The sequence below is a fragment of the Hylobates moloch genome, unplaced genomic scaffold (assembly GCF_009828535.3).
Source record: "Hylobates moloch isolate HMO894 unplaced genomic scaffold, HMol_V3 SCAFFOLD_10, whole genome shotgun sequence".
Lineage (NCBI taxonomy): Eukaryota > Metazoa > Chordata > Mammalia > Primates > Hylobatidae > Hylobates > Hylobates moloch.
The window spans coordinates 89,333,032-89,345,158 of NW_026652285.1; the positions used below are offsets into that span (position 1 = coordinate 89,333,032).

The following is a 12,127-nucleotide window of genomic DNA, read 5'->3' on the forward strand; positions in this document are numbered from 1 at the left end:
CAGCCAAGCAGCCATATACCCACATAGCAGGCCTAAGAAACAGTTTCAAAGGCAGCTCCTGGCAGATACACACCCAGACCAACCGAGCAAACTTATGCTCATGTTCCAGGCCTAAGAAACATCCTTATGGGCTGCCTCTGGTAGAAATATCCCCAGGCCAGCTGAAAAGCTATACTCCCATATTCTGAGCCTGAGAAACATCCCTTTGACCAGCTCCTGGCAGGCACACCCCCAGGCCAGCTGAGTAACCACATGCCCTTGCTGCTGGCCAGAGGAACAGCGCCATGGCCCCAGTATCAGAGAACCAGACCCCAAGCTGGTTGACCCACTGTGTGCATGAACAACCCCCGATCTGAGAAATAGCCCAGTGAGCCCAGTCCTGGCAAAGCTGCACCACCATCACCACAAACTCTCTCAGCCTAGGCCACTGAGTAACTTACAAATGTCACTAATGGAAAATCGTAGCCAATTTAACTACATAGAAACTATAGTATTGTATCTAACTAAAATCCAGGATGACACACCACACCAAACTGACACCTCAAGACCAAGTTATACGAATAAGTCTTTTCCTATGAAATGTACTCAATAAAATTAGAAGTAATAATTTTTCTACCACATGCTTAGAAATCAACATAGGGACACATCAAACATGAAAAATCAAGGAAACATGTCACTGTAAAAGGAAAATAATAATTTTCTAGTAGTAGACTCTGATCATAATAACATATATGAACTGCCAAAAAAATTAAATAATAATTTTAAATAAACTCAGTGAGATATAAGAGAAGAAAGACAGTCAATTTAACCATATCAAGAAAATGATTCATGATTTACATGATACATTCAACAAAGAGATACCATAAAAAAGAAACAAACAGGAACCAACAGCTAAAGAATTCAATGAAGAAAGTAAACATATGAATCAAGAGCTTCAACAACAGACTAGGGCAAGCAGAAAAAAAAATCTAAACTTGAAGACAGATATTTTGAAATAACACAAGCAGTCAAAAACAAAAGAAAAGAAAGAATAAATAATACAAAGAAAAAAGAAAGCCTCGAGTAAGTGAAAGATATTCATATTAGGGGTGTTTCAGAAGAAAAAGTGAAGGGAAAAGGTGATGAAAATATATTTAATGAAATAATAGCAAAAAAAATTCCAAGGTCTTGGGAGAGAGATGGACATCAAGGTCCAGGAAACCAAACAGGTTAAACCCAAACAGATCTTCTTCAAGGCATCTTACAGTCAAGTTGTTGAAAGTCAATGACAAAAAAATAAATAAACAAAATCAGCAAGAGAAAAAAGTCAGGTCATATATAAGGGAATTTTCATTAAAGTAACAGTGGATTTCTCAGCCAGGAGAGAATGAGATGATATATTCCAAGCACTGCAAGGAAATAACTGTAGTCAGGAATACTATACCTAGCAAAGTTATCCTTCAGAAATGAAGAAGAAATAAAATCTGTTACAGGCATGTGAAAACTAATGGAATTCATCAGCACTAGGCTGGCTTTACAAGAAATGCTCAGTGAAGTCTTACAACTGGAAGTGAAAAGATAACAACTATGATCATGAAAATATGCAAAACTATAAAACTCACTGGTAGAGCCAATATATTTTTTGAAAGAGAAAGGAATCAAACCTTATCACTACAGAAAACGAACCAATTGCAAAAATAATAAGAGAGGAAGTAAGAAACAAAAAATACACCAAACAACCAGAAAACACTCAGTGAAACACCAATTAGTTCCCACCTATCAACAATAACAATTATTATAAATGAACTGAATTCCCCATTAAGAATATATAAACAGGACAAATGGATGAAAAATAAGACGAAATTATATACTGCCTATTAAGAAATTCACTTTTCCTGTAAAGACAAACACAGAATGAAAGTGAAGGAATGGAAAAATATATTCAATGCAAATGTAAGCCAAAAGCGAGGACAAGTAGCTGGAATTATGTCAGACTAAACAGACTTCAACTCAATGCTGTAAAAAGAGACAATGAAGGACATTATATGATAATAAAGAGATCAATACAGCAAGAGAATATAACAATTGTAAATATATTTACACTAAACACCAGAACATCCTGATACATAAAGTAAATATTACTAGATCTAAAGGGAGAGATAAACTCCAATAAAATAATAATTGGGAACTTCAACATTTTATTCTCAGTATTGGACAGATCATCTAGACAGAAAGTCAACAAAGAAAGATCATATTTAAACTTCACTATAGACCAAATGGATGTGATAGACAATTACAGAATATTTCACCCAGCAGCTGCAAAGGGCAGATTCTTTTCATCAGCACGTGGGACATTCTCCACGATTAGCCATATGTTAGAGCACAAAACAAACCTCAGAAAATTTTAAAACACTGAAATTGTATCAAATATCTTATCTGACCACAGTGGAATAAAACTAGATATCAATGACAACAGGAATATTCATAATTATACAAATACAAGGAGATTAAATAAGATGCTCCTGATTGACCAATGAGTGAAGGAAGAAATTAAGAATAAAATTTGGGCCGGGCGTGGTGGCTCATGCCTGTAATCCCAGCACTTTGGGAGGCCAAGGCAGGCAGATCACAAGGTCAGGAGATCGAGACCATCCTGGCTAACACAGTGAAACCCCGTCTCTACTAAAAAATACAAAAAATTAGCGGGGCGAGGTGGCGGGCGCCTGTAGTCCCAGCTACTCGGGAGGCTGAGGCAGGAGAATGGCATGAACCCTGGGGGGGCAGAGCCTGCAGTGAGCCGAGATCGCGCCACTGCACTCCAGCCTGGGCGACAGCAAGAATTTGTCTCAAAAAAAAAAAAAAAAGAATAAAATTTGAAAATTCCTTGAAACAAATGAAAACAGAAACACAGCTTACCAAAATTCATGGAACACAGCAAAAGCAGTATTAAGAGGCAAATTTATAGTAATAAATGCCTATATCAAAGAAGTAGAAAGATTTCAAATCAATAACCTATTAATGCACCTCAAGGATATAGGAAAGCAAGAAGAAATCAAACCCCAAATTAGTATAATGAAAGAAATAGATCAGAGCAAAAATAAGCAAAAAGACTAAAAGGAATAAAAGATCAGTAAAACACAAAGTTGTTTATTAAAAGATAAACAAAATTGACAAACTAATAGCTAGACAAACTAAGATTAAAAGAGAGAACACTCATATAAATAAAATCGGAAATGAAAAGGGAGACATCACAATGGATATCACAGAAAAACAAAATGATACAAGTAAATACAAAGTCAAAGGCTATTACGAACAGCTATACGTCAATAAATTTGAAAACACAGGAAATGGATAAATTTCTGGACACACAGAACTCAACAAAATTGAAACACGAAGAAATGGAAAACCTTAACAGACCAAAACAAGTAATGAGATTGAGTCAATAATAAAAAGCCTTCCAACAAAGAAAAGTACAGGACCAGATGGCTTCACCACTGAATTCTACTGAAGGTATAAAGAAGAATTAATAACAATTCTCCCAAAACTATTTCAAAACATTGAAGCAGAGGGAATTCTTTCTAATTCATTCTACAAGACATGAATCACCCTGATACTAAAACCAAACGAGGACACACACACACAAAGAAAACTACAGGCCAATATCCTGATGAAAATATATGCAAAAATTCTCCAAGTACTAGCAAACTGAATCCAGCATGTCAAAAATATAATATACCATGATCAAGTGGTATTTATCCCAGGCATCCAAGGATAGTTTAACATATGCAAATCAATAAACATATTTCACATCAATAGAATGAAGGACAATCAATAGAATGATGGACAAAAATCATATGATCATCTCAAAGCAAAAAAAAAAAGCTTTTGAAATTTTAAATATCTCCTCGTGATAAAAACTCTTAATAAATTAGTTACAGAAGGAAAATACCTCAACATAATAAAGGCCATATATGACAAATCCACAGCTAACATCTTACCAAACAAGACAAAATTGTCCACTCTAATCATTCTTGTCAAACACAATACTAGAATTCCTAGCCAGAGCAGTTAGGCAACAGAAAGAAATGACAAACATCCAAACTGGAAAGGAGGAAGTCAAATTCTCTTATCTTATTCCCAGAAAAACCTAAGGAGTCTACCAAAATGTCTTAGAAATGTGATATGGTTTGGCTCTGTGTCTTCAACCAAATCTCATGTTGAATTATAATCCCCAATGTTGGGGGAGGGAACTGGTGGTGGGAGGTGACTGGGTCATGGGGGTGGATTTCCCCTTTGCTGTTATTGGGATAGTGAGTGAGTTCTCACCAGATCTGTTTGTTTAAAAGTGTTTAGCACTTCTCCCATTGCTCTCTCTCTCTCCTGCTGTGCCATGTGAAGAAGGTGCTTGCTTCCCTGTCGCTCTTTTGCCATGATTGTAAGTTTCCTGAGGCCTCCTCAACCATGCCTCCTGTGTAGCTGTGGAATTGTGAGTCAATTAAATCTCTTTTCTTTATAAATTACCCAGTCTCAGGTAGTTCTTTATAGCAGTGTGAGAACAGACTAATAACTAACTGATAAAAGAATTCAATAAAGTTGTAGGATGCAAAATCAACATATAAAAAATTAGAAGCTCTTCTATACATAAACAAACTAGCTGAAAAAGAAAACAAGAAGGAAATCCCATCTACAACAGCTGTAAAACAATACAATAACATACATAGAAATCAATGTAACCAAAGAGGTAAAAGATCTTTACAAGAAAAAGTATAAAACACTGATGAAAGAAATTGAAGAGGATACAAAAAAATGAAAAGACCTCCCATGCTCATGTGTCAGAAATAATATTGTTAAAATTAAAATACAATGCAAAGAAATCTGCAGGTTCAATGCAATTCCTATAAAAATACCAATGATATTCTTCACAGAAAAAGAAAATTGTACAGAACCACAGAATATCCCAAATAACCAAAGCAATCTTGAGAAAAAAAATTACAAAATTGGAAGCATCACACTTTATATACTACAAAGCTGTAGTAAGCAAAGCAGTATGGTACTGGCATAAAAACAGACACATAGATGAATGTAACAGAATAGAGAACCCAGAAATTTATTTACAGTCTACTGACTTTTTACAAAGGTGCCAAGAACACTTAGTAGAGAAATGGCAGTCTCTCCAGTAAATAATGATGAGAAAACTGAATGTGCATATGCAGAAGAATGAAACTAGACGCCACTTTCACCCAATAAAAAATTAATTTACAACGAATCAAAGACCTAAATGTAAGACCTGAAATGATAAACATATTAGAAAAAAACATAGGGGAAACACTACAAAACACTGGTCTGAAAAAAAAACATTTTGTAAATAAGACCTTAAAAGCACAGGCAAAAAGAAAAAAAAAAAAAAAAGCAAAAGTAGACAAGATTATATGTCAAACTAAAAAGCTTCTGCACACTATAGGAAACAACAGAGTGAAAAGACAACCTATAGAATGGGAGAAAATATTCATAAAATACTTATCCAATAGGGAATTAATATCCAGAATATACAAGAGACTCAAACATTCCAACAGCAAAAACAAAAAGCCCTCCAATCTAATTAAAAAATGTACAAATGGTTCTGAATAGAAATTTCTCAAAAGACATACAAGTGACCAACAAATATATGAAAACATGCTCCTCATTAGTAATTATCAGGTAAATGCAAATCAAAAACCACAATGAGGTATAATCTCGTCTCAGTTAGAATGGCTACTATAAAAAAGTCAAAAATAACGAATGCTGGTGAGAATGTGGAGAAAAGAAAACTCTTACACACTATTCATAGGAATACAAACTAGTACAGTCACTATATAGAACAGTTTGAAACTTCCTCTAAAAACTACAAAAAGAACTACCATATATCTAGCAATCCCATGACTTGGTATTTATCCAAATTAAAGGAAATCAGCTTATTGAAGAGACATCTGCACCTGCATGCTTACTGCAGGATTATCCACAATAGTCAAGATATGGAATCAACCTAGGTGTCCTACAACAGATGACTAGATAAAGAAAAGGTAGTATATATACAAAATGGAATACATTTCAGCCATAAATAAGAATGAAATCCTTTCATTCATGGCGACCCGGATGGAACTGGAGAACATTATATTAAGCAAAATAAGACAGGACTAGAAAGTTAAATGCCACACGTTCTTACTCATATGTGGAAGCTGAAAATAATTGATCTCATAGAAGTAAAAAATGCTCGAGGCTACTAGTAGGATACAGAGGATATTAGAAGCTGGGAAAGGTAGGAGGGAGAGAGGAATAGGGAGAAATTTATTAAAGGAAATAAAATTACAGCTAGATAGGTGTAATAATTTCTAGTGCCCTATACCACTTAAAGATTACTTATTAATGTAATACATAATTTTGAATAACTAGGAGCATATTGAACATTCCCAATGCAAAGAAATGATCAATGTTCAAGATGATTGATATACTAATTATCCTGATCTGATCACCATATATCATATGGATCAAAATATCACCATGTAATCCATAAATATGTACGAACATTATTTGTCAATATAAAAAACATAAAAGAAATCTAATATGAGCCAGCAATAACTGTAACAAACAAATGGGATCTCAAGCTGCATCAACAGAAGCATAACAGTTGGCAAGAAGGAGGCAAAAATCCCATTTTTCTCAGCCCTGGATCATTCCTGCCTTGATGAAGAAGAGTGTCAGTTTGGGTGTTATGGCCCACGATGTGAAAAATTAGAATTTCTGTCTAGATGGCAGTGACCAGGAAGGTGAAATGTCTGAAAAATGCTTTATATGAGACTATTTAGAGAAACTGGGATGTTTAGATTGTTTAAAATGTACAGGCTCTTTTATTTTTGTTGTCAAATTTCCCAAGAGCTGCCTTGGAAAAAGAATATCACATCACTTTCCTTTTAGACATGGAGGACCATGAACACAGATTTCAAGTTGGTATAAGAAGAAACCCTCTAATAGTAATGGTGTGGAAATGAGGTGGCCTCTTTTCTGAGTAGTGAGAAAGCTGCCAAAGGAGGTAATCAAGAGATACTGGAAAGATGTTGGACTGCATAGCCTCTGAGGCTCCTCACAACTCCAATTCTGGGAGTACTGATACTCTTTTATTCTCCGATCACTACTGAAGAATCAGAGAAGACAAACTTGATAACCCAACAGAAATCCAAAGCCATAAATCCAAAGTGGCTTATCCCAGAAAACACTGCCTGTAGTCCCCAACTGACTAGCTTCTGCACCTCTTGCCATCTTTTCAAAATGCCCCCTGGAAAATGGGCTGTGACATGGAGGACTCACCTTTCTTCTCAAAGTCCACCTTCTCTTCCCCTGGACGTCCCAGACTGTCTAGAGTGTGGGTCACTTGGCTGCCAAACTCGTCCTCGCGGGAGACATGGTTGGCGCGCCTAGGTGGCTCCTCGTCCTCCTCACAGTCATAGTCATCCAGGATGGGAGTCTCCCGGATGGGCACGCCGATGACGGAATTATGGGTTTGCAGCCGGGAGGAACGGAAGCTCTCCCGTGCCTGGGGACCCAGCAGCACAGATGGGATGTAGTGGATCTCATGAGTGGCTTCTGTGCTTGCGCTCTTCTGGGGGATGCGGCGACGCTTCTGCCAACGTCGCTGGGCGTACAGCGCCACGGTGAACACCAGCAGCAGCAGCAGCAACGCAATGAGGCCACCCTGGAGCAGGAAGGAAGGACACACAAATGGGCCACTGTTCTTTGGACTCGAAGAACAGTGGATTTTCCTGTCCACTACATTCTGCCAGGATCCCTGGGTTTGGCTCATAGAGCCTCGGGAATCACCAGCCATGGTTCTTAAGCTAGAGAGACACTGTTTCAAACCTGGCTTTTTCACCAACAAACTGTGTGACCCTGGGCAAACTTCTTGACTTCTCTGAGCCTTGCTTTCCATAGGTATAAAGGATGAGTGCGAATCCCTGTTCTTCCTTCTTCACAAGGTTGCCATAGGAAGCAAATCAGATGGATAATGGTCATGTCAGAGCAATACAGACAGCTCAGCGGCAGGAAGGGTCAGGGCTGTGGCTTTACACAGGTAAATGTCTGAATCCAGACTCCACCTCCCACGAGCTGAGCATCCCGAGGACAGTTGCCTATGCTCCCCCAGCCTTGCTTCCTCATCTCTAGAATGAGTTAACTGAAAGCTCAAGACAGTAGTAGACTGTCTTACATCTTGGTGCAAATATAAGATAGCATTATTAAATCAAACATAATTTCTGCATAGTCTGTATTTTCTTCATTTTTCAGAAACACTAGTCTTTAAATTTCTGAATTTCTATAAGGGAGCTGGGACAAAGTAGGTCCTTAACAAATATTTGGTAAATGAGTGAATGAAAATGTACCTTTCTAGGGCTCCTTTAATTAGAATTTCAAGGTCAACTGTTTTATATATATATATATATATATATACATATATACACATTTTTTTCTTTGATACACTCAGCTCCTAAATATTTGAGTCTGCATATCATACATTAATTTGAAATAAGCTAATGTGTTAATGCATATATCTTACATGATTCATGAAATACTCTGGTCTGTAAGATCCTTCAGGGCAGAGGTATTTTCAAAACACGTCTGTAATCCCCATAACACCTGTCATGAGCTTGAAGTGGAGGGTTTGTATTCTCCAGGCCTCCCCTCAATTGTTCTGTGCCAGAAACCTCTCCTCTAATGGGTAGGCCCTCATCACTTCTCTTGCTTTTCTTCACTTTATACTCTGCTTCATGTTTGGGAGATTGGAAGACACTTTGCTAAATGCCTGTTCTGTAATCCCTAGAGTCAGGAGGAATCACCCTTGTTGTATACAGGGTAAGGAGAGGCTTCAAAAAATCAAGAGACCCAGAAACTCAGACAGCAAGTGGCAGAGTAATATCTGAGCCTTACTTTTTGTGTGTTTATTTTGTTTGTTTTTGCTTTTTAACTCTAGAGCCTATATTCTTTCAATCCACCTGTGTGGCTGATGGCTTCTCCTTGGCTATGATCTCATTGAAGGCAAGGACAAATTCTGACAACTATCTGTACAGCATCTAACAAAGATGACAGATGTTAGCTGTGAATACATTATCTTGGGGGCAAAGGTGGCTGCTGTTAAACACACCTGTTTAGACCAAGAAGAACACTGTTTGCTGAAATGGGTCAGCCATCCTGCTGACCATATTTGATACTAGAAAACTGGCATGTTCTATTTGCAAGACCCTCAGCTCACTAGGCTGAAATTCAGCACCTCCACAGAGGTAGAGGGACTGGGTGGATAAGAGGACTAAGAGCTGGTGGCCAGGTATGCAGGTGTGGCTGATAGCTCTGGAGCAGGGGCCCAAGCCCTGCCTTGAGTTCAGCAGTGAGCTACTTTGGTTTCCCCAAGAAAGTTTCTCTGGATGTCATAACATAAAAACAAATGTACAAATCAAACAAAGCTATAAGTATGCATATTTATGTGTGTATTTGTGTGTGTATAGAATCTATTAAATGTGTGTAAATGCATGTGTATACCAGAGGTGATTATGTATATGTCACCTTAAAAAACAACAATGAATCTTTTTTTCCTCTACAGAACATATAATAGTGATTGTTCTGTGTCACAAAATTATGTGTGACATATTATTTGTCCAGGATTTTTTTGTGTTTCAGAAATAAGAAAAGAAAGAGAGGGAGGGAGTGAGGAAGAGTGAAGAGGAGAGAGGTGATAGAGAGGGAGAGTGAAGAGAGAAAAGGGCTGGGGGCAACACTAATCCTTGATAAACACAAGGGCTGACCCTCTCCTTAACACCTTTACTGAATGTTATTTTATTTAATCTTCAAGACAAGACTATGTGACAAGACTATGTGACAGAAATTAGTTTATGCTGTATAGATGAGGAAAAGGTGATTCAGAGAAGTAAGTAACTAGCTTGAAGTCACACAGTCAGGATTTAATTCCAGGTCCAGCTGGATTCAAAGGGCCAGGAAGTGGTGGAGCTGTGACTGGGCCCCAGCTCTCCATTTCACTGCCCTTGGTTACTGAACAGCAATTCTCACTGACTAAAGAGAGGGAAGGGGAGGAGGAGGAAAGATGGTGAGGGTGCATGAAAATGGAAAAGGAAAGTATTATTTTCAAATTCAGCCTCCAGATGTGCAATGGGCACATCTTCTCTTCAGAGAAGCTTTTCATTCTGGCCCATTGATGCCCCTGGGGGAATCTCCTTGCCTGACCATGCCCTCTGTCTTCTCACCTTTGGGCATTTCATTCAGTAAGAGGATAAGGTGGTTCCTGGGCCTTCATTCCTCATCCCACTCAGTATATCCTGATTATGGTTGTTGGACTCTGTGGTCAGATCCCAGGACCAATACTGACCTAGGAAAGATGATGCCTAACCAACCCATCCACCTGCAACTACTAATGCTCCTTCCTTCCTTCCTTGTAACCTTTGCCTTGAGAGCCTTCCAGCAGTAAATGGCTAAGTGTTGGCATCAGACTGACATGATTTTATCCAGGTTATACTGCTTAGACACTGTGTGACCTTGACTAGGTCATTTTATCTTTCTAGATCCTTGGCTTTCTCATGGGTTAAACAAGGACAAGAGTCACAATACCACCTCACTGGGTCATGAAGGCTAAATAAGTTGCTTGTTGGGGTGCTTAATATAGTGTAGGGGCACATAGTATCATAGGTTGTTAGCTATTGTTACTGTCAACAGAATTCAGCAAGTATACATTTCTGTGTTAAATGAATGAATGAATGAATGACTTGACTTTCTGGCCCTATATACCTATTCTGCCCAACTTGCCTTGGATCCCCAAATGCTTCTCAATCTAGACCAAATGTTTGATATGTGCTCTTTCATTCACCTTTACACCTGTCATCATCCTACATTGAGGGAAACTCAGGCACAGAGACAAAAGGTCATTTACTCAAGATAGTGCAGCTGAGATTCAAACTAGCTCCAGCACGACTTTAAAACTGTGCTTGGAGTGGAGAAGGCACAGGAGCAAAAGCCTACTTAGCCCCTGCTCAGTCTCACTTCTGCCTTATCAAGTTACCTACACAATTTCAGGCACAGATTTCTCAACATAGGAAACTTCCAGAAGGACGTGGCAGAGGGACCCCTGGTTTGGGAGGCATTGAGCTTGAGGTTCCCTTTAGTTTATTGACCCATTGATTCTTTAGCCCTTGATCTTGCCATTTGATAGGAGCCCAAGCCAGTGGCTATGGCTATCCCATTAGGGCACAAGTTCATTGTCCTCACTCCCCAGCCTGCCCTGAACTCAGCTTCCATCACCTCCACCTGAGTCACTGACTACATGCTTTCCATTAGAGATTCAAGTTTTATTGCAAGAACTTGGTCAAAGCAGGATTCCTGTATTCTGGGGCTCATTGTGCCACTGACTACTGAAACAGACATCCCAGGCTGGGCTTCTAAAGAACTCAGGAGGCATCATCTAAGACATGTTAGCAGCTTAGGTAACGTTGCAAGCACCAATCTGACCAGCTATCCCTCCCTAGACCCTGAAAAAGTAGTGGAATACATAAAATGGGACACAGTCTCAGAGCATGTGGGAAAAAGGTTCTAAATTCAAGTTTACTTACTGTCTGACCTTGGCTTGCTCCTATGGACCTTCAGTTTATTAATCAGTAAATTGGACTTGGCCGATACTTGTAATACTATATCACACAGTTAGAAGTAGCTAAGACGGGGAGTCAGAAACACGAGGTTGGAATCTAATGCTGAACATATAAGCTGGGCTATCTTGGACATAGAACTTAATTTCTCTGATTAACAATTTTATTATCTATAAAATCGGATCATAGACTTCTTTATTGAGGGAAGTGAGATGTGAGCTAATGGACATGGGATACTTTGCTTAGTGCCTGGCACATGGTAAACCAGAGATAGAAGAAAATCTTCATTCATGTTACCCCCTATAGGCTGCTGTGCAAATCAAATCTGAAAACAGCTGTGATATCCTGTAAAAACTGAAAAGTGCTGTGCATAAGCAAAGGAGCTGAAGAGAACCATCTGGCTGCCTCTGTCATAGTGAGACATCTCACCCAAAGAATGCAGATGAGTGACTCAGAATCAAGAAGGAAGTGTAGACTGTGTC

General features: G+C 38.6%; 1 protein-coding gene across 4 annotated transcripts in view; it reads right to left on the minus strand.

The window, feature by feature from the left end:
* ASTN2 (astrotactin 2) overlaps positions 1 to 12,127 on the minus strand; it is a 1,008,266-nt gene that overhangs the window by 793,801 nt on the left and 202,338 nt on the right. For all 4 annotated transcript variants that reach the window (XM_032164975.2, XM_032164974.2, XM_032164972.2 and 1 more), the window contains exon 3: positions 7,321 to 7,705. In XM_032164975.2, coding sequence (XP_032020866.1) covers positions 7,321 to 7,705 — 385 coding nt within the window. The remainder of the gene's footprint in view (positions 1 to 7,320; positions 7,706 to 12,127) is intronic.